The sequence below is a fragment of the Lolium rigidum genome, chromosome 6 (genome assembly GCF_022539505.1).
Source record: "Lolium rigidum isolate FL_2022 chromosome 6, APGP_CSIRO_Lrig_0.1, whole genome shotgun sequence".
NCBI classification, from domain to species: Eukaryota; Viridiplantae; Streptophyta; class Magnoliopsida; order Poales; family Poaceae; genus Lolium; species Lolium rigidum.
The window spans coordinates 282,867,173-282,889,514 of record NC_061513.1 but is presented as its reverse complement, the minus strand read 5'-3'; the positions used below and the strand labels follow the sequence as shown (position 1 = coordinate 282,889,514).

The window sequence follows — 22,342 nt, the reverse complement described above, 5'->3', positions numbered from 1 at the left end:
ATATGTACATTATATGTTTTTCGTCCGTCTATATTGTTTGCTGCATACAGCCATGCTTCTTCCTTTTTGATTATTTTTATTCTCATTTTCAGTATCATAGTAATTTAGTTATTGACCTCATGCTACCAGGAATATTCAGATATCATAGAATTACATTCTTCCAAATCATGTACTATGTTTTTCTCTTTGAACCGTGCATCTACCCTTTTTTTTGCATGCTTCCGTAGTTACAGTTTCAAGGAGTAAACGCTATTCATCAGGATCCGATGGGAACCAGTTTGTTGGACCCTGGCGATGCCCCCCAACTCGTTTCCATCCAGCGGGCTGAGATTCCCATTTTTTAAATTTTGTTTTATAATGTATCTCTACGATCACACATTATGCTTCCCATCTTTTATTTGGCAGCCTTACTAATTGATCATAACTCTTCTTCATTCTCTAATTTGCAGCACACATCTCCATACCATGGAGGAGGCCGAGCCGGATTCTATGGTGAAAGGTTGCTTTGTAGTCTGGTCTTGTAGTTTCTAGGACTTGATGGGTGTCCTCCCTCCGACTCCTTTCACACCGATGTTCAGTCCATTCACACATGCCGGTGGTGGTGACTAGTGATTTCGATTGGAAGCATGTACTAGTGAGTTCTGAAGCAATACCAGGACACCTAGGAAGCAACTAACTTGAATGTGTACCACATCTGTGTTGGTCCTTTGTTGAAGCAAGAAATGAAGGAAGCATGTTTCATTTACTTTTTTTGTAACTCATTACTTTTTATATTTTGGTGCTGAAGCATTGAGTGATAAGCTATGAAGCTATATCAGATTTGTATGAAACTCTAAATGTAGTAAACCCCAAAAAAGAAAAAGATTAGAACATAACCCAGAAGCATATGTGAGAAATAAAGGAAGCACACAAGGACCAAGGTTGCAAATAAAATCAGATATACGGGAAACAAATGTGATAAACAATGCTGCTTATAATAAGTTGCTTGGAGAAAACATTTAACTACTAAGTATGAAGCAAGTTTGACAATGGTGGAAGCATGAATCATGTACAATGGGAAGAGATATATATGAAACAAAGAAAGCATTACCTGTTTCTTAGTAAATATCCACAGTATGGAAAGTGGGACTTAAAACTTGAGTGATTATCTGAAGAAAGTTGGAAGAGTACGTGATTAGTGGAAGTCGGATTTAGAAATTCCGGACGGTGAGGCCGCAAATTCAGCAAAGGCATCCAACGAACCTGCATGCAATCGGTTCCTAAAATTTCGCAAGGAGCTACGCGGGGCCAGGTAAATCGTACGGCCAGTTCACAGCCAATCCTATGGCCAGAAACTGGTCCGATGAGAAGCAAACCATCGGATGCCGATCCCTAGTGGTGCCCTTACAAAAAAAGCCCCGCTACAGTGATCAATTCCTTGTAACAACGGCCCAAACACCACCAATACAACACCAGCAGTCCATCTTCTCCAAAAGCAACGCCTCTAAGAAGGGAATAGTGGACAAGCGCCATCCTCGCCCTGATCATAGATCATAGGTTTTCACCCTGGAGAAAGTCCTCACTCTCACAATGCTTTCAACAAGGTTATTGCCAGACACAACCAATTATGGCTAGACCTTGGGTTTTCACTTTGAAAGTTTTGATTTTGAATTCTCATGTGTTGTTGCCCCCAGTTGCTAATGGCGTTGCTCCAAGTCACGAATCACCCAAGCCAACTGTTCATCGCCACCAGAACTTGAACCACCATTAGTAGTCCTCAGATGTTGGCTTCCATATCATTCTCTGCCATTGACTTCACCATGGAACTAAAGAATGTCCCATAATGACAACAAATAGCAAAGCTTCACATCACTCTCTCTGAAACCAAATGGTCCAAAATACGGTTGCGCGCGATAGAATTCTATCCTATCCGGAAATCTCAAGGCATGAGTCGCCGAGTGGATCATGCCGGCGGAGCCTTCCGGTAGGAGGACCAGAACCAGGAGGATAGACATCAAACAGATATTCATCTTGGCGCGAGAGAAAGCCTAGGACCGCCACCTTTATTCAGGCCATGCCCCCATGCATCCGGCCATCACTGGCCGCTTGATCCACCAGGAAAGCCCGCTGATCAATGGCGACCCTTGCCGCCACGTCCGCATGATGAACAGAATTGTGGGGGAGAATCGACGACCACAACAGGTAGTGACGACCAAGGTGTGGGCGGGGGTTCAGAAGCCGCATCAACCCAGGGGCCTGAACCACCGCCAGCCGCCTCCATGCATCACCGACAAACAACTGCTCCACCGCCTCCTATCGCCACACCAGGCGTAAGACCAAGCCCATCACACCCTAGCAGCCATCGCCCCTCCGCCCCGAAGTGCTGCCGGAAGAGCACCCACCCTGTACTCCGCCTTTGGCGGGATGGGCGCCGCCACCACCACCGGCCAAGGGAGATCGGATCGGGGTGGCTAGGACCATCGGATCGGGATTCTCCGGAACTGCTCGAGCGGGAGCAGTCTGGGAGGAGCGGGAGCAGCCTGAGGTTGTTCCTCGGCTGGATATGATAAACAACCAAATTGACAATGAGATCATATCTTGGAGATCCTAGCACCGTCACCAAGGTCGCTGCCTTCTTCCAGTGTGCCATGGAATGGAAGCCATGGTGGTCCTCAAGCTATGAGGTGGCGTACTAGTGTTGTGTAGGTATTTAATGTACCGCCTCTAACAAAAAAAAATTAGAAAATGACTCAGCAATACCTCTTCATCCTACTCTGGCACTAAATCCTGCTATAATATTCGCAAAAATAGGATCATGCCACAGTGATTTTGATTTATTACTCTCATTGGACAATGCAAAAGTAATATAGTAGTAGACAGGGACAGAAACATGGATGGTGTGTCCTCAAGCCATGTTGGAGTACTTGTGTTGTATAGGTACAGAATGTACCGTCTCTAACAGAAGATTTGGAGTGACTCAGCAACACCCGCTTCATCCTCTGGCAATGAATCAGCAACACTGATTTCGATTTGTTGCTCCAATTGGACAATACAAAAATAATATAGTACTAGAAAACGTTTCATACATAGAACACTAAACATTATCTCGACATATTTAGTAGCTACCATAAAATATATACCACTGCAAAAAGTGGATGATTAACTCACCACTTGTCACAAAACATTAGCAACTAACTACTCGGGACGTCAAGAACAAACCAAGCAATTTAACAAGAATCGGCCTTGGTACTTTAGTCTAGTTATATTAAAAATTAGTAACGGAATTCAGACCAGGCAACCGTGACATGCATCTTACAGGCGCCAACATGAAACACACCCCAACTTCTACCATATATCTTCGGCGTAAAAACTATGTCATCTCTCGTAGCATCATGTCCATCCTCAGCACACTTTGCCACGACAGACACCTTGAGATGATCTTTTTGATCTTGTCTACTGTATCCGACGGAGACAACACGGCGTGAAAGGTTGATTGTGCCATCGTCGGCGAGGGGCAGTTTACCATCTCCGAAAGCAAGCAACAAAATTTCCTCATCATGTATGCTAGCGGTACTAGCGGTGAATACGCCTTGAAGACCACCTGGTGGCAACACCGATCCACCAGCGATTCGCACACGGATTGTTGCCTCCACAGCACTCTCAATGTGGTGGAATCCTAACTCGAGTGTGCTGCGCTTGGTAGTGTAGTCCCCACGAAAAGAACAATTCTCACATAACGTCAAGACAAGAGAACTTAAGTCCCTGTCTTGAGATTCAGTTTCACCCTTTACTTTGAGCACGATCTCGATGTTCCCGGGGTCTTGGCAGGTCAGAATTGCACGCGTAGGACCTGTGAGTAAGAGAGATGGATTCTGCACGAGTAAACAATTAATCAAGTTAACACTGGTGTTTAATCAGAAGGGGAGGGCCGGGGGTGGGGTGGATCATGAGTGACCAAATGGACAAATTACCTCCTCTGTTATAGTCTGACAGTCACCTCTAGCACGGGCGTAGATAATAACACGCTTACGGTGGTCCAAGACATCGCGCGCGGTGACCATGCCATAGACATGGATGGGCCACCGTAGACCTCCTCTTATTGAAGCAATTTTTATCGATACAATCTGCAGGTTAGATCTGGGGAAACTGAAGCTAGAAAGATTGTCGGTGAAACACATGGGAGGGACAGATGCTGCATAGGTAACATACATAGGTAAGGTGCATCTAGTTCATCCACTGGAACGGGGCAAACGTTAGTACTATGTGGTTAGGAGCACGAGAGGGTATATATATACTTACTGATGTCGTCGGTTCGCCAGATCCTTGCAGCGAAATAGTCGCAAGGATTCCACTCCGTATATTGGGCCTTCTCTTTGTTAGGGTACCAGTACTCCTCTGCCAATTTCTTCCGATCCTCCTGTTCCTGCAGGTCCGCCATGATAGACGTGGATCGACCGTCGATCAATCTCGTGTCGACGTCCTTGTGCAGTTGTGCTGGGTTTGGAGTATTAGAAATTGGTGTGTATATAGAAGGCCTGACTTCAGAGTTCAGATCAAGCTTACGTACCGAATAATCAGGTTGGACTCAGATTCCGGGTAGGATTCCTAATCAGGTTAGACTCAGATTCTGAATAATATAATCAGGTTGGACTCAGATTCTGAATAATATAATCAGGTTGGACTCAGATTCCGGTTTAGCTGCTCTACGTGGAGACCAAGCCATGATAGCTTTACGCCAACATCTTTGCTAAGTACGCACGTATTCCGCTACCCTACGCATCTTTGCTAAACACACACGAACGATGGCGATCGACATGAGCACCATCCCGCTACCCTACGACGTCGTCTTCGACATCCTATCCGTTCTACCGCTGAAGCCCATCTGCCGGTTCCGATGCGCGTCCAAGGGGTGGCGCGACCTCATCTCCAGCCCCGACTTCGCTGCCGCGCACAGGTCCCGCCACGGCCCGCTCCTCGTCGACGCTGGATCCTTCCAAGAGGAAGAACCAGATGGCGGCCGCGACATGCGTCTCATGGACATCAACGGCAACATCGTGAGGGTGATCAAGGGCATCGGCGGCTACGGCATGACGTGCAACACGAGCCTCGACGACCTCGTCTGCGTCAACGGCGCCTCCTGCGGCGGCATAAACGTCGTTGATCCAACCACCGGGAAGGTGATCCTGTCCTGCCCGCAAGTGGAAATCGTAGAGCACCACTCCTTCCCCTACGCTTCCCAACGCTTCTACATCACCTTCGGCTTCGGCCGTGCCATCCCGTCCTCCGAGTACAAACTCGTCCGCTTCGTCGCCGATCAGGACCGGACTTGCGAGATCTTCACGCTAGGAGACGGCAGGGGCTGGAGGCAAACGCAGCCGTCGCCGGTCAAGATATGCCATGAGCGAGGCTCCCCCGTCGTCATCGACGGTGTCATGTATGTCTTTCAGGACGAGAGACTTTATAACGACGACACTCTGCTCTGCTTTGACCTCGAGAGCGAGCAATGGGAGGCCGACGTGATCCAAGGACCACTCAACGTCATTGTTGGTGAGAAGAAAGGAACAATAGGGATCCGCTTAACAGAGCTCAACGGCGCCTTGTGTATTGTACAGTCGGTGTTCAACCGTCTCCTGAATCCGTTCACCAACATATGGGTCTTGGATAATTCCGATAAGAGAAGCTGGAGCAAAGCGTACGCGATTACAATGGCGCCATCTGCATGCCGATATATGCCGTTGTGGATGATGAGTGATGGTGGAAAGCTACTCTTGCACTGCTCTTTTGATAAAGGATGTGATAAGAATAGAAATCATAAAGGATGGTCCTTGGTGCTTCAGATCTACGATCCTCTCACCGAAACATGCACAGACATCCTGGGGACGCCAGACGACCTTGCCGGCAGAATTGGCCTATGTAGCTTTGGCTTCGACCATTCAGCGTGCCAAAAGCTTGTAAATTAGCTTGGTTTTTAGAAACTAGCAAGATAATTTGATGAACTAGATATCATATATTTTCTGGACCAAGGCATTCTTATTCTAAGTATTTAATTTAGCCCCTAGATGCAATGACCAGTTTACTAGCTGCGAGTGTACGCTTTTTTGTCATGTGAGTTCAACTAGGTAGATTAAGAGATAATATATGCATTTCCATCACATGTTGATAGTCATGAATTTGGAACGCCGGACTCTTAATTGCAGGCCAATGCTTTTTAAACGGCCGAGAACAACAGAAATCTGCCAATAAATTATTTCTACCGCTTGCACACACTAGTAAATGTGTACGTGCACGCACGTCTTGGCTAATAAAAATAACATTTTCATAGTATAGTTTCATATCAGTATAAACAATATGATCTTGCTATACTATACTCATGCTGTCATATATAAAATAGCAGCATACATATATGCAGTGCTTTTGAAGTTACATAATTGTTTCTTTTCTCATATTTTAAATATAATTTCATTGAATTTGAAATGATAAATCATAGCTTTCCTTTATGAATCAAATTCCCTGTGAATATGCAGTGTAATATCACCTGCAACATAAAGGGACAATTTTCCAAGAGGGTTATTTCCTTGTCTTGGGTACATCGTAAAAAGCTTAGCCGCAGCTCTTTTGAAAAAAGTAGGGCTTCCCATTGCCTTGTGCTACCCCGATACCGGCAAGATCAATTAGCCAAAGCATTAGTGTAGATTTGATAAGGAAAAAAACACAATTATATCATGAAGTGCCATAAATAAATTAAATGTGGTAGCACCTGGACCTACTTCTACAACAACACAGGGTTGGCGTGAGAGAGAGTGCCATAAATTGGTGAACGAAATAATCTCTCAGTTAGCTGACCTCACGAAAATACCAGATTGTCATCTTTACTGAATGTTATTACCTGTTACGTGCATCCACGATCCAACCTGGCCGGCCACACTTTGATTTGCCTCGTCGCCTGACCGCCCTGCTCTGCCATGCCTCCCGAGTCCCGACCAGTGCTCCAGCAGCCATGACCACAGCCTAGTCAGAGGATTAGAAAAGGGGCCGAGAAATAGCAGGAATCAAAAGACGTGAGACCGCAAGAGAATTTGAGATGGATGCGTATGCGTTCTAGGCGGTGGAGATCGATCTGTTTCCAAAACAATGGTCTAAGTCTCGGGCGGTTATTACGGAAAGACGCGCAACGTCATTGGAGCATGCTAGGCCGCCCGATGAGAAAAGATAGATGGCTCAGATTAAATGTTTCTGCCAACTTCGCTCTTTTATAAGTAGTGGAGATTAAATGTTTCTGCCAACTTCGCTCTTTTATAAGTAGTGGAGATTATAAGTAGTGGAGATGTGCAATGGTTGATACGAATCGTTTTGCCTTAATCCTGCCACATAATTAATCTAGATATTGTTGACGTGTATACGTAGATTGCCTACCCCTTTTCATCAGTTCGGACTTTTGGTTCAAGTGGCTAGTGCATGAACCTTAACATGGTATCAGAGCCCCAGGTCTCGAGTTCGAATTCTGGCTTTCACAATTTATTCTAAATTCCCCCGCAGCCTCTTGCCGTGTGGCGTGTGGTCCCGGCGCTGCCTCTTTGTCTCTCTACACGTGTTGACTTGTCTTCTCGTCTTCCCGTCACACGTGAGAGGGGGTGTTGACGTGTATAAGTAGATTGCCTACCTTTTCCATCAGTTCGGACTTTTGGTTCAAGTGGCTAGTGCATGAACCTTAACAGATATAATAATAAAATATGATGTATAATAACGGAAATTCAATTCGGCTCCCGGGTGCGTATGCACCCTCTACCAAAAAATCATATTTCAAAATGTCGAAAAATTTTAACAAAAAATTTTACATGTACATCTTCATAATATATGTTCGTTCGTCAAGTTTCACGAAAAACTAATATTTTTTGTGGTCTATATAAAAAAGAGAAAACTTATCTTGTGAAAAGCATTATTTTTAGCACTGAGTTTTGTCTTTTTTACACACGTCACATGATAAGTCGATTTTTTATGAAACAACTTTGTAAGCGCGTAGCACGAGAAGATTTACATGCGAATTTTTGGTTTCAATTTTTTTGAAATTCAAAACATGTGTAAGATGCATTTTAAAATAGAGGGAGCAAATGCTCCCATGTTCCAAAACACCACTCCCGTATAATAAGTAATTTTTTAGTCTTATCCTTAGTAACGAGACATCGTAAATATGTGGTAAGAGAGATTGTCCCAAGAGATGATCTCTTAGCTAAGAGAAGACAAAATCTTATTGGTTTGGAGGAGCAGAAGAAGAAGAAGAGGCAGGAGCAGCCGAGCTTATTGGCACACCAAGTTTCGGGTTGGATGCGGTCGACGAATCAGAATCTTTGTCTGCATCGGGTCGTTTCCTTTTCCCCAGCATGAAATGATTTGTATCAGATGTTCTATTAACCGGGTTTCTACAGCTCTTTGAAATTGATGCTTTCCTTGTATGAAGATGGAGAGCTGATTAGAATGTTACTAAATTGTTTTTCATTTAAAGCTTCATCATGCATGTTTTATCTACGCTCCAGCAAACACGCAGAATTTACCCTACTGATAATGCCATACATACAACAAACTCCTGCCGGGCCATCTCTGTTTTGGCCATAATCCCTATTCTCCCCACTTTCGTCCGTTCAGCATTTTGGTCCTCCGTCCGATCCATCAAAACAGGGAAAGTCAACCTGATTTTAAGTAGTATATCGCTCCCGTCTCACGTTGCATGCAATTCAGAAATCAATCAGCCCAATCAGCCGAAACATATAAGGAATCAGCTAGCATGTATCAGGAAAAGTATAATGCTGGAACGGACTATAAGGGAAAGCAATCAATCAGCCCAATTAATATTGCAACGGAGGAAAGTGGGGAGAATAGGGATTAAGGAATCAGCCGGGACGTATAAGGAATCAGCGCCTCATAGGAAAGAAGCATTTCGCTGCCATGGACGCGGACGGGACGGCGGACGCGCTGGAGTACAGCGGACGGCTTCATGTGGACGACGCAAACGACTCGCAAGGATGGCCTCTCGGGGATGCGGTCTTGTCGCAAAGTTGTTGCCTCATGTTGCCTTGACGTGCTCCGGTAGTGTTGAGCGGTTGCAGAAGGAGCTCTCCATGCCTCTATCGATCTGATATTTTTTGCTTCCAGGATTTGGAAATTTGCGATGCTAATTTTGATTTTGGCAGGATCAATGTTGAGTTGGTGGCCATCACCATATTCCCCACCGCTAGAAGCCCTGCCCTTACCACCACGCGATAGAGCAAACACCGGCCGCTAGCCCGGGGGCCAGAGCGATGGCTGCAGGGGCTAGATCGATGGATGGCCAGATCTTCACCCAGCGTCCTTCCTCTCCGCCGCGCAGGTGCTGCCGGCGCGCACAGCGGCCATGATGCCGAAGGCTGCGACCTGGTCGAAGATGAGTAAAGGTTGGCAACTTCGTCAGATTGTGCGTTCATGATTTCTGCGTGTTCTTTTCCTGGATCTAATGATATAGCATCTGGGTTTCCTCCTATAACATGCCTTGGTACATTTGTTTTGTTGTTACACAAACTGAAGCACAATCAGATGTTTGACAGAGCTTTCCTAGTAGGCAAAGTTACCTGAACATTGTCCTCTTATATATGCAATGCAGCAATACTATTTCTTAAGACTGATTCTGAATAAGTGATTGGCAACACACGCGCTGCTTGTTCAAGTGCATCCTTCATTCAATTAATTGAAATTTGCCGTGCTATTCTACTCTGCATCTTTAGTTTAAGAGTTCTGTAATGGTACAACTTTCTGCTCTCATACTTGATATTGACAGTCTACATGCCCTGATTGGTAAAGGCTTATCATGCAATTGCTCCTGATGCTTAATCAATTTTAGCAGTAAGTTATATTGACTTTGAATAATAATAAATGGACAGTCTTTGGATTGTGTGAAGAGATTCAAGCATAACATTTAGTGATGTCAAGAAGTTTGATAAAGCTAAAGTTGAACGTGAAGAAATATAGCTCACTCCTACGAGATCCCAAGGTGAGCTTCAAACTCTATATGGAGGTACCTACACTGTGTAGTTGTTACTTAGCTACGTGGTATGGTTACAGACTAAGTGTCATGTCTCATTAGTGTCGCTTTGGGATGATTTTGTGTACTTACTGCGATTACAGACTGAATATTATGTCTCATTAGTTGTTACTTAGCTTCGTGGAATGATTATAGAGTAAACCATGTAGAAGCTTCTCTGAAATTATATGTACATAAATTAACAAATTTTATTAATATAAAAATCAAATTTGTACCTTCTTCTGGGTGTATGTACTCTCTTTAATACCAGATTTTTTTGCAGAGCTAAAAGCAGCCAAAATAAATTTATTTTTTACATTATCATGGAATATGTCTTGTTTTTAGTTTTTATGTACATTATACAGCTTAATGAACTTGATTCCCCTCTTTCACTCTAATTAAGTAGCATGTATGGTCAGTTAGCTTGAGTTACAATGTTCAGTAATAGTTTAAATAAATACAGGAACCATTTTAACCTACTATGTTTGGCTAGCTCAGGCAAGAAGCCTTACATGGAAAGGACTCCCGCCAATCTCTTAACACTGATAGTTCATCCATCTGTTGAGCGAGAAGAGTCGTGGGAAGTCATTGATTGAAGATTTGAGGGAAGAAAGTTGTATGTGGTATGCGAAAATCGTTCCAAAGGTTAGTTGCAAGCCTAGCACTTAAATTTTATGCTATTCTGGTATGCTTTGCTTTTTGAATATTGCGTGAATGCCTACCGTCAGATTTTAGTTATGGTAATGAAAAATAATGTCTCTAGGTGTATGGTGGTAGACTTTCCTTTGATGTTATGTTCAGAATTTTATTGCTATTTCCATGTCACTTATTTAGAATAGCATTCGTGTCCGGAGTTTTGGTTGTTTATTTGTTTCCTCTAAAACTGTAGAGTTCCAGTTTAGAATAGATGATTTTGCATCCCCTGTATTTATCACTTCGCAAACCGGTTAATATTTTAGAATCGGGAACATAATAACAGCCAGATACTTGAGGTCCGAAGTTGAGGCGGAGATCCAGTACTTCTATCAACACCGGCACCTCAAGCCACCCCCGGCCGTCAGTTTAGGTCTCCTAGAATATCTATCGGTTCTTTCTTCTATCATGTTTTTTACCCATTTCCCACCCTAATGAGCGGTACATGGCATGAAATATGGATTTGGGGCCCATGATTTGTCTTCCAGTGGTGTATTTGAGGTGGAATCAAAATGTTGCCCTGGCTTTATCTATAGAAAGACGGTGTGGCTAGGCACAACTGACATGTCTCGGGAAGAGTTCTGCTCGTTCATTGAAAAACTAGCAGGGAAGTATCATGAAAACACATACCATTTGATTTCGAAGAACTGCAATCATTTCACAGATGATGTCTGTAAGAACTCGACTGGAAAACTCATCACTGGCTGGATGAATCGGCTGGCCCAGAGTAGGTTGGTATCACTATCATTATTACTTTTACATCCTGTATTGGTGAAAATCATAGCTAAGTGGCTAACAGGTTGCAGTTTCTCTCTCAAAACTCTAGGTTCGGTTTTTTGACTGTCTACTGCCAGAAAGTGTTAAGGTTTCTCATGTTGGACGTGTCCCAACTCTTCGTCCAATTATTGGTCTGTACCTCCTTAATTTTAGTCTTCCGTTTCCTTTCAAATGACACATCTATAGTTTCTTTCTGTCTCTTGTGAAATATCACGAGGCTACGAATGGAATGTTGTTGTATGGTTTGCTTTCCCTTTTAATAAATAGGCACCGCCATTTTAGTTCACTCTGATGTGGTCCTTTTCCTTATCGTTCCTGAGGTTGAGGTTAGTAATTTTAATCTACATGGTACTTAAAATTCAACGCCACTTTATTCCTTTATCCTTCTTTCAGTCTGAACAATTAATGCCGTTAACCTTAGAATGTTGTAAGCACAGGTAACTTGCACATTAAACTATTTGCAGTAGAGTAATTAATTGTGTCAAATAAGAAGCAGATCATGCTATCATTCAAAACATCATCTTGAATAACGCTCATAACAAATTCATTATTATATCTTAGTTGAATTATCTTATGAGAAGGCCTTACAACACATGGAACATTTAAAATCTTCCAAGTTTTTGGTAGCTATAGGTGAATCGGTGAAGTTCCCTTGAAACGAGAATAGTTTTTGGTGTTTCATGCTGAATGAGCAAAGCAAAGATATCATAGTACTTCTCTTCATACCAATCATCTATTCCTGGCACGCAATAGTCTGCATGGGGCTGCCCAGAATGGTGGCTGTAGATTATTTGAGAACTTGGGTGATATTTTCTTGTCATATCTGACGTTTTGGTTTTGTAGCAGTGCATATGTTTTTCCAGATTTGACTCCAATTATGAGACATTTTTTCAGAGAATTTTTCAAGGTTTATCGATTAGTTGTGAAAAAACAAATGTAATCAGGTGCATTTCAAATGCTCTGAATATTTGTGTGTGTGTGTGCTTGGTCAAAGATTATTTGAGAACAGGGGTGACCTTTTCTTGTCAGATCTGACGTTTTGGTTTTGTAGCAGTGCATATGTTTGACCAGATTTGATTGCAATTACGAGACATTTTTCGGTGAATTTTTCATGGTTTATTGCTAAGTCGTGAAAAACAAATGTAATCAGGTGCATTTCAAATTCGTTTGTGAAGTTTTTTCTTAAAAGAACATGGTTGATTGCTGTAATGAGTCATGATCGCTACCATGATGCTTAGATGATAAGAAGAACCTTCCATTTGGATAGCACATATTCTTCTCAGGAGAAACCCATTGCTTTCATTGGCAGATTGGGATATATTCTGCTGTGGATCTTCAGATTGGGATATAAATTTCTGTATTGATCATTGGCATTGGCATCATTGGGACAATATCTGTTGTACTTTTTAGCTTTTGGATGCATCATATTCCATCTAACTTCACCAAGAATTGGCATGCACATTTTTCTTTCTACTACCTCTATCCATAAATAGATGCTTTAGATTTATCAAATATCGGATGTATATAGACACTATTTAGTGTATAGATACATCTAAATTTAGACAAATATAAGACATATATTTATGGACGGAGGGAGTATTATATTTCAGTAAGTGTAATTGTCATTTGAAAAGGATTTAGTAAGACTGAATAAGACAGCTCTAATTGTCATGAACTTCTTTCTTAGCATCTTATCATTGTCAAAAAAAATAATACTTTTTTTTATAACAATGGTATATTTGTATTTGCAGTTCTATTATTGATCATTTGGTTTTTATTATCTTTAACAGGGAGCTAGAGGGTCTTGTTAGAAAGGAGGGATCTTTTTTTAGAAACAAGAAAAATGGAGCTAGAGGGAGCATAGTTGCTTCTGAAGTGGAAACAACACACGATAGTCTGACACAACATCATGGTCGAAAACGGCAACATTTTATACAATGCTTAAATTCATCTATGCCGAGTTTATCAAAGCATGGTTAAAATCATCATTTTGTAACAATCAATAGGTATTTAGTTAATCTTTATACAGGTTTTAGTTACTAATTTAAACATTCATATAGAATTCTATCGTTTACACAACTTTCTGTCAGAAAAAAAGATAAGACAGTGGGAGGGAAATGCAGGAGCTACTTTCTTTTTATGCTACGCTGCAAATAGTTACGATTTCTAGAAGGCAAATGAGCTTGCACAACGTAGGGGTGATGTATAAAAAAGCAGTACATTGTCAGTGAAGGTCTCTTTGCTGAAGGTAAGGACGTTGAGGCCGAATCGTGTGGCCAAAATTGGAGTTCCCCGACGGCCACAACCAAGATGTGGATAGAGAGGCGGGAGAAACCACGAACAACCAGATCCATGGTCTCAGACGGAGGACGGCCATGACGATGACAGTGTGGTGATGGTGTCTGGTGATGCACCTACTAGGTGTTGTCTCTGAAGGCCACCGAACACGGAACTGCGGTGGTCCTCGCCCCGATGATGGAGAGGCATGTGAGGGACCGGTCTCTCTCTGTCTTCTCGAGAGAGTGGTGGAGCACGATAAAGTGGCTGAGCTCGAGAGAGAGCAAGGATACGGTCGACTTTACATCGTTCACATTCTTTTTCTGCAAAGGGTTTCTAGAAAAAAGTGATATGAGTTCCTTTTTTTCAAAGAGTGAGGAGTCCCTTTTGTATGTTTTACACAGAAAAGTGTTGTTTGGACTAATCAGAAAAGAAGTATTCCGTTAGATATACCTATGTTTGCAGCACTCATGTTTTGTGAGATAATAATACATCCGAAAGAAGAGCTTATTGAGTTGACAGTTATGACGGCTCAAAACACATGTGTGAGACTTACTGTGGAAGAGTAACAAGAATATCTAGATCTTGAAACGACGCAGATGCATAATAATGTTATCTTATTATTGTGTTCAGTATTATCATGCTATAGTACATTATGATATCCTTGATTTATTTTAATTTTTTATAATAAATTGTAAATTATGTATGGTGCATTGAGAAATAAAATTTACGGACCCGTGGCAACGCACGGGCATTTGTACTAGTAACACTAAAAACAAATGCCATGGTTAATTTACTGTCAGCTTTCTCCTAGATAAACTCTTAAACAATATAACTATTGTTGATGATTAATAAAATACGCAGCAAAATCATGTTGCTTCCCTCAAACAAAAATAGTAGACAGAGCAAGCCAGATAGTACCATGTCGTCGTCATTGTCCTTAGATGCACGCCGCCGTGTATCTCTCTTGGTACGTTTAGGGTGCGTTTGGTAGACTTGATGGACCTTTTTTTTGCATGGGTGGAGAAACAAAATGGCCTGTTTGGTTGCATGGAAGGCCTCCGCGTTGTGGCCCAACCGATTCTCAAAGCACCATCGGGACAGGCCCTAAAGAAATGCCGAATCCGCAGTTTCCAGCAAGCCTATCCCGTTGTCGTGACTTTTTGGCTCGATGGATGCAACGGGTGCACGTGCTTTTGCTTACGCTAACTCTTTTTACACTACTCCACGCACCCTCTCTTCAAATCAATACAAACATACTCCGTATCAAAATAAGTTGTACACGAAAAAGATGAGTGTCGATGACATGAATCAATTTTCCACTATCGGTTTCGAGTTTCGTCAGTCGTAAATCGTCAATTTCGTGTATGAAGTTCTAAGTGAATTTTGCCAAATTCATCGCGCACACACAACTGTTTGAAATTTTCTTTGAGGAGTAGGTTTACCTCACCATTCCGCATTACTTTCATGTTGACAGGTTTTTTGTTTCGGTGTACATACGCGGATAAATAAATAACTCGCTAATATACTGTAATGTGTATGTATGTGTGAGTATAGTTTGGAGCACACTTGCTCAACTTCTCGCTTGCCATCTTTATGGACGGCGACGTGGTGATGACATGTGAGAAGTGAGAAGTGATAATCCATGGTGGTGGCGGTATGGTGATGTTCGTCTTCGTGGTCGGTGACGTGGTGATACTTGTGACCGGTGTGACCGATGGTGTCATGGTGGTATTCAGCTTCGTCGCAGCGACATGGTCATGCTTGTGACGAGCATGAACGGTAGTATCATGGTGGTATTTGTCTTCGTGGTCGGCGACGTGGTGATGCTTGTGACCGGTGTGACCGGCGGTGTCATCGTGGTCTTCGTCTTCGTGGTCGACGACATGGTGATGCTTGTGACGGGTGTGAATATCAGTGTCATGGTGGTGTTCGTTCGTCTTCGTGGTCGGCGACGTGGTGGTGCTTGTGACCGACGGCGTCATGGTGGTCTTCGTCTTCGTGGTCGGCGATGTGGTGATGCTTTTGATCAGCGTGACTGGCGGTGCCATCGCCGACGTGCCGAAGTTTGTAAACAATGGTGCCACGGTGGTCTTGTGATAGTTGATGTAAGATCACCATGTTACCATATAGGTGAGGCTAGGAAAAGCATGCGACCAACCAAACAAAGTGACACTTGGGTACCAATTGATGCAACCAAGGCAATCAAACGAAGTGCTTTTTTTGTACCGAACCTCGTCTGGAACAAGATGTGAGTTCCATCTAACTAGCGGAGTGAGCCATAAATTGAATGCAGGCTACCAAACGCGTTCTTACTACTGACCGAGCAGAATACGTACCTAGTAAACCTCGCTCACGTGTAGCCTTGATCGACATGACTAGTAACTCACCCACATATTTATTCAGCCCCCGTTCACTAATCACTAATATATGATGTTTGAGCATTTTGTAGATTTATCTATTTAGGTACGTATCTAGTCTATTTTTATGTAGATTCAAAAACATTACGGTGTGTATCTAGTTTTTTTTTAAATAAAAAACGTTATATATAGGGAATGTTAGAGCAACTATCCTTGGAATATGATTCTTACTCTACCCGGAATCTGAGTCCGATCCGTACAAGGAGTCAAGAACGTCTGAATCCTTTGCCACCAATCACGATTGATCAGGTAAGCTTTACACGGATGCAATCTACCACATATTTTACATTGGACGAGACCGACTTGGATTCCGATCGATCTCGTGTATATATATACGCCCCTATATATCTATCTAATCTAATCTAATAGTATAGCACAGCAACAGATGCCTGCTACCCCAAGCAAATCTAAACCACGCGCAATGGCCCATATCACGGACGAGGAGATTGGTCGACTGTTGACATCTGTCATGGCCAAGGTGCAGGAACAAGAGGAGACGAGGAGGAAGAGAGAAGAGCGATGGGACGCCATGTACCGGCGGCTGCAATCGGCAGAGGAGTACTGGTACCCTAACCGTAACCGAGAGAAGGCCCAACAAGAGGATTGGAATCCCAGCGACTATTTCGCTACAAGGATCTGGAAAACCGACGACATCAGTAAGTATACCCTCCTAGCACCCTAGCTAGTATATTTGCCCAATTTTAGTGGAGTTTAATTAACCCCAACACGTATGTTGTCGACGCAGCGTCTGTCCCTCCTATGCGTTACACCGACCATCTTTCCAGCAGTTGTAGCCCCAGAGATAGCCTGCAGATCGTTTCCATCAAAATAGCTTCAATACGAGGAGGTCTACGGTGGCCGATTCAAGTCTTTGGCATGGTCACCGCGCGCGACGTCTTGGACTACCGTAAACGTGTTATTATATATGCCCGTGCAAGGAGTAATTGTCAGACCATCACAAAGGAGGTAATATAGTAGATTTTCCATTTTGTATCACATGTTTCCTCCTCACTCATGATCGACAACACCCCTTGGCCCTTGCCGATTAAACATTGTTATTGACTTGATTACTTCTTGACTTGTGCAGCGTCCATATCTAGTACTCACAGGTCCTACCCGTGCTATTGTGACCTGCCACGACCCTGGGAACATCGAGATCGTGCTCAAAGTTAAGGGCGAAACAGAATCTGATGACAGAGACCTAAGCTTTCTTGTCTTGAATTTACAAAGCAGGGGGTATTGTTATTTTCATGGCGATTACACTAGCAAGCGCAGCACGCTGGAGTTAGGATTCCACCACATTGACAGTGCCGTGGAGGCAACAATCAGTGTGCGACCAATGGGTAAAGCATTGCTGCCACCAGGTGGTTTTCGAGGTGTATTCACCGCTAGTACCGCTAGTGGAAATTTCGTGGAAATTGTGTTGCTTGCTTTCAGAGATGGTAGATTACCTGTCGCTGACGATGGCACCATCAATCTTTCACGCCGTGTTGTCTCCGTCGGATACACTAGAGAAGATAAAAAAGATCAGCTCAAGGTCTCTATCGTCGCACGGTGTGCTGAGCATGAACAGAATGCTACCAGAAATGACTTAGTTTTTACGCCAAAGATATATGGTAGAAGTTGTGGTGTGTTTAACCTCAGCACGTGTAAGATGCAAGTCACCGTTGCCTGGTCTGAATTCAAAAGTATCTAGTCTAATGTAGCAAGGGTGATTCTCGTTGAATTTCTTGGTTTGCTCTCCATGACCAAGTAGTAACATATTAACGCTTTGTAGCAAGCGCTGAGTTGAGCATCCACTGTTTGAAGTGGTATATTTTGTAGTAGTAGCAGCATAGCTCGTGGTATCTTCATTTTATTTCCTCTCGCGCGGACCCTATTGGACGAGTTGGTTCGCTGCTGCGATCAAGTCATCAGGTCGCTCCTTGTAGTTACAAATTAGACAGAAATGGGAAGATGCCAATGACGACTTCACCAAATCAAAACTGAAGACGGAATCTAATTCTCAGCATACAAATCAACTGTCTTTTTCTTTTCTTTATCTTTTTTACAGTCATAATCCACAAAGATTATTAAGTTGGAATATTACATTCTTCGGTAGGAAAACAGGAATAACATTTAAAAAACCCAAGCTAAGTGCCTCCCTTGGCCAAATATGATAAACTCCTGGGACATGCATGTTGTTCATTTCCTTAAGCTCATTCATGTTGCCTGGAATGTTTGCAACGATGCCTATTTACAGCATCAAATGATTTGTTTCAGATGTGTAAAGGTTCATGCACTAGTCACTTGAACCAAAAGTCTGAACTGATGGAAACAACTAGGAAATCTACTTATACACTTCAACATCCCCTCTCACGTGTGACGGGAAGACGAGAAGACAAGTCAACACATGTAGAGAGGCAAAGAGTCAGTGGGAGGCCGGGACCACACGGCAGGAGGCTGCGGGAAGAGGGGGAGAAGAGATAATTTTTAGAATAAATTGTGAAAGCCAGGATTTGAACTCGAGACCTGGGGCTCTGATACCATGTTAAGGTTCATGCACTAGCCACTTGAACAAAAGTCCGAACTGATGGAAAGAGCTAGGCAATCTACTTATACACTTCAACAAGATGTTCTATTAAGCAGTGGGGTTTCTACAGCTCTTTGAAAGTGATGGTTTCCCTGTATGAAGATGGAGGGCTGATTAATCTGGTACTAAATTGTTTTCCATTCAAAGCTTCATCATATAGGTTTGATTACACTCCAGCAAACACGCATAATTTACACTGCTGATAATGACATATATACAACAAACTCCTGCCGACCCATCTCTGTTTTGGACATAATAACACTGAAACAAATGCCATGGTTAATTTACTGTCAGCTAAATATATGATTCCTCACACATAGCAAATCTCTACTATATAAAAAGGACGAATGTGTTATGTTTCCTCCGGTATGAGGTTTCGTCAACCATATTTTCGGTAAGACATTTTGCCCTCCCACCATACCATCAAGCAATGCATCAGCGCGCCATAAATGTTGCCCATTACAGGACGACCATCATGCAACAAGAACCAGTTTTCAGGCAAAGGAAATAAAATTGCACGAAAGGAAATAAATGTTCGTCAACCATATTTTCGGTAAGACATTTTTGCCTCCCACCATACCATCAAGCAATGCATCAGCGCGTCATAAATGTTGCCCACCATTACAGGACGACCATCATGCAACAAGAACCAGTTTTCAGTCAAAGGAAATAAAATTGCACGAAAGGAAATAAATGGTGTCCACCATCACCGGACCATACAGGCAATACAGGCAAGAAATACAGAGATTACATTCCATCACCATCACCGCACATAAAGGAAATAAAATTACAGGAAAGGTAAACTCTTGAAATTTATAGATCTCGCACCAAACTGTGATCAGAAAATCTCTTGGAAAGGAAAGTCCCATATCAGAGAATCTCTCGAAGCATGGCTGGGCGATTAATGGTGCAAACATATAAAGGGTACCTGAAAGCATTTTTCCTCGAGAGATCTCCTGGAATTCTTGTTGCTCTGTTCTATTCTGCCTCCGTGTCGATTTCAGGTTTGGCTGCAACTCCGGTAGAGGAGCACATCCACACAAAGACTACGATACAGGTAACACTGAATTCAGACTCGATCATATCAAAGGCTGCAATTCAGATGATTTGTGATGTACTATACTACTATGTTTGGTAGCGCATCTTTTTCTTTCCCCTAATTATCATATCTATATCTATTTCATGCTTTGAGAGAAATTCCCGGTTCTTTTCATGAAAACACATTTGAAGTTCACACATATCATGCTTTTGAATTCCCGGTTCTGTTTCATGCTTTCAGATCTCATGTTTTAATACCTTGTGTGTGATCAGGGAGTATTTCTCATCAGGTTTATGGCCTCTGTTGGGATCATCAGGTTTAGTGAAGGTACGTAATCCCACTTGTTAGAATAGCCTTTGAATCTGCAGTAATAATTAAACAAACGAGTGGCACCGTTTAAGCGTCAAGAAAGTTCAATGACAAATAAAAACTGAGAATCAAGGATCCAGTGTACAAAATAGATACCAGTTTAACTATCATGCATAGGACAAATGAACTTCCAGGGCTGGATATAACAGTGGATCATAAACATACCTACTTTCATGGAAAAGGTTCATTGTGCTTTTCCGAGTGACTACAAGAGGGTTGACATGCATTTGCTGAAACACCTGTAATTTTATTGTTAGTGTATCATCTGCATGTCCTAATCTAACTAAAAAGGAAGAACATCCATGTTATGCATGTCCTAAACACAATAAAACATCATGTATTTCCTTCTTGTTACAAGGAATCAATTTATAGATCGAACAAATAAATATGATATTTAAGCTCTCTATTTGCTAGACAAGCTGAACATAATATGTTGCATTTTTCTGTTAGCCTGGATATTCTAGCGATGAATAATTTCTAAAAATTGTATGATCCATTAAATGAGTTTCACTCTTATCTATACAGTGGTTCCTATTTAACATAAACCTGACATTTTATTATAAGATAAGATGTGGCTCATCTTAGTTCAACGCCTACTGCCCAGACCTTTGCTTTTTGATTGCATTTTGCTTGATGGCCTGGTTTCACAATGGGATCGGAATATATACATTACCATCTGTTCCGGGATTTATCTTCCTATCACATATATTGATCCCTTCAACTGGTCACCAGCTGTTTAAACATAGATGGTTTCCTGATGCCATAAGAATAGGAGTCTAGCTTACCATAGCCAACTGATGTGTCTCCTTTTGCAATTAGATATGAGTTATTTCTTTGGCGAGGAATAAGATCAATTTTTTGATCCAAATACAAGTGGTGGATGAATGAAGGAAATATTTAGCCAAATCTAAGGTAGTGTACATATAGGCTAGCTGCGTAGCTTCGGCTCATAAATTAGTCAATTGATAATTAGCCTTTGGTAGTCAAGTACCCCTTTTGTCTCATAAGCTTCGCTCATAAATTAGTCAATTGATAATGAGAGTAAAATAGTTAAGTACCCCTTTTGTCTCATAAAATTTGTTTTGGAAGAGTTAAAATAAGCATTCTCGTACATCGCTCCATCCTATCCATGAAAAAAGTCGAACTAGATTTAATAACAAAAATAATATGACGTGCCCCTAATAGTGAAAATTAATTCAATTCAAGCAGGTGTGATAGATCATATGTAGATGACTGTAGTGAACATTACCTTAAATGATGTGTACCGCATGATTATCTTTTTATTTTCTATTGTAGATGAGCACAACCGTTTTACCCATGGAAGCGATGCCCATGAGAAAATTAAAGAATACATCATGTCTTTCCCTCCAAAAACCAAACTGGTGCGGATACTAGACGCATGCTTGAAGCGCACTGATATAGAGTGCTTGTTTGATCAGAACGGATGGTTATGTGGAGACGTAAGTAAACATTTCTATATTTTAAAATATATGTGCATTGTATTGTAAATCTGATTTTCATTTTTCACACTACATTTTATTCAAACTACATGTGATGAATGCTTATATTTACTACTTAAGGGCCCAAGAGCATCTATGTAAGCCCCAGGAGTAGGAAAAACCTAGAGCGCGCAAGTAAGAGGGGTTTATGTGCATGAGGTCACTACAAAGGACCGTGAGGTCGCCTCGCATTCCCAAGCATATGGGTAGGCCAAGCAACAGCTCGACACGCCCATGCACACAACACCCACCTCAAAGGCTCACGATAGGCTTTCCAAGCACGAGTGCTTCACCTTCTCGTGCACTTCACACATACACACACCGTGCACAGGATACGAGGGTAGAATACAGCTTGAATATCACAACATGACTATGTATGACACAAAAGATGGAAATAAGGTTCATATATATAGCAACGCTCTAATGAGCAAGATCCAAATGACACTCAGAGGACACATGTCCCAACACTACATCATACATAAGATAGCCAAATAGTACGGGTACGGACAAGAACCAAATGGGACTAAGAGTCTCGAAGATAATCAAGCGGTGTTCCCATAACCAACAAGCCACGAGTGCTCGCCTTAGGAACGATCCTGCTACGCAACGAAGTCGTCGTCCAGTGAACTCGACAAAGTAGCCACTCGCGTCTTGCTCATCATCTGTCGT

The 22,342-nt window shown here is 42.4% G+C and overlaps 1 protein-coding gene across 2 annotated transcripts; it reads right to left on the bottom strand.

The window, feature by feature from the left end:
* Positions 1-3,161: 3,161 nt before the first annotated feature.
* Positions 3,162-4,885, bottom strand: LOC124668539. 2 transcript variants are annotated; one of them, XM_047205661.1, is made up of 3 exons: positions 4,547-4,885; positions 3,951-4,402; positions 3,162-3,851 (listed from the first exon to the last, which is right to left on the bottom strand). In XM_047205661.1, exons 2-3 carry the CDS (start codon positions 4,188-4,190, stop codon positions 3,252-3,254), a joined length of 840 nt encoding a protein of 279 aa, XP_047061617.1. In that variant the 5' UTR covers positions 4,191-4,402; positions 4,547-4,885; the 3' UTR covers positions 3,162-3,251. The 2 variants fall into 2 exon arrangements, with proteins under 2 accessions (XP_047061617.1, XP_047061616.1); XM_047205660.1 differs by lacking the exon at positions 4,547-4,885 and having other exon boundaries at positions 3,951-4,171; positions 4,279-4,490.
* Between the last annotated feature and the right edge of the window lie 17,457 nt (positions 4,886-22,342).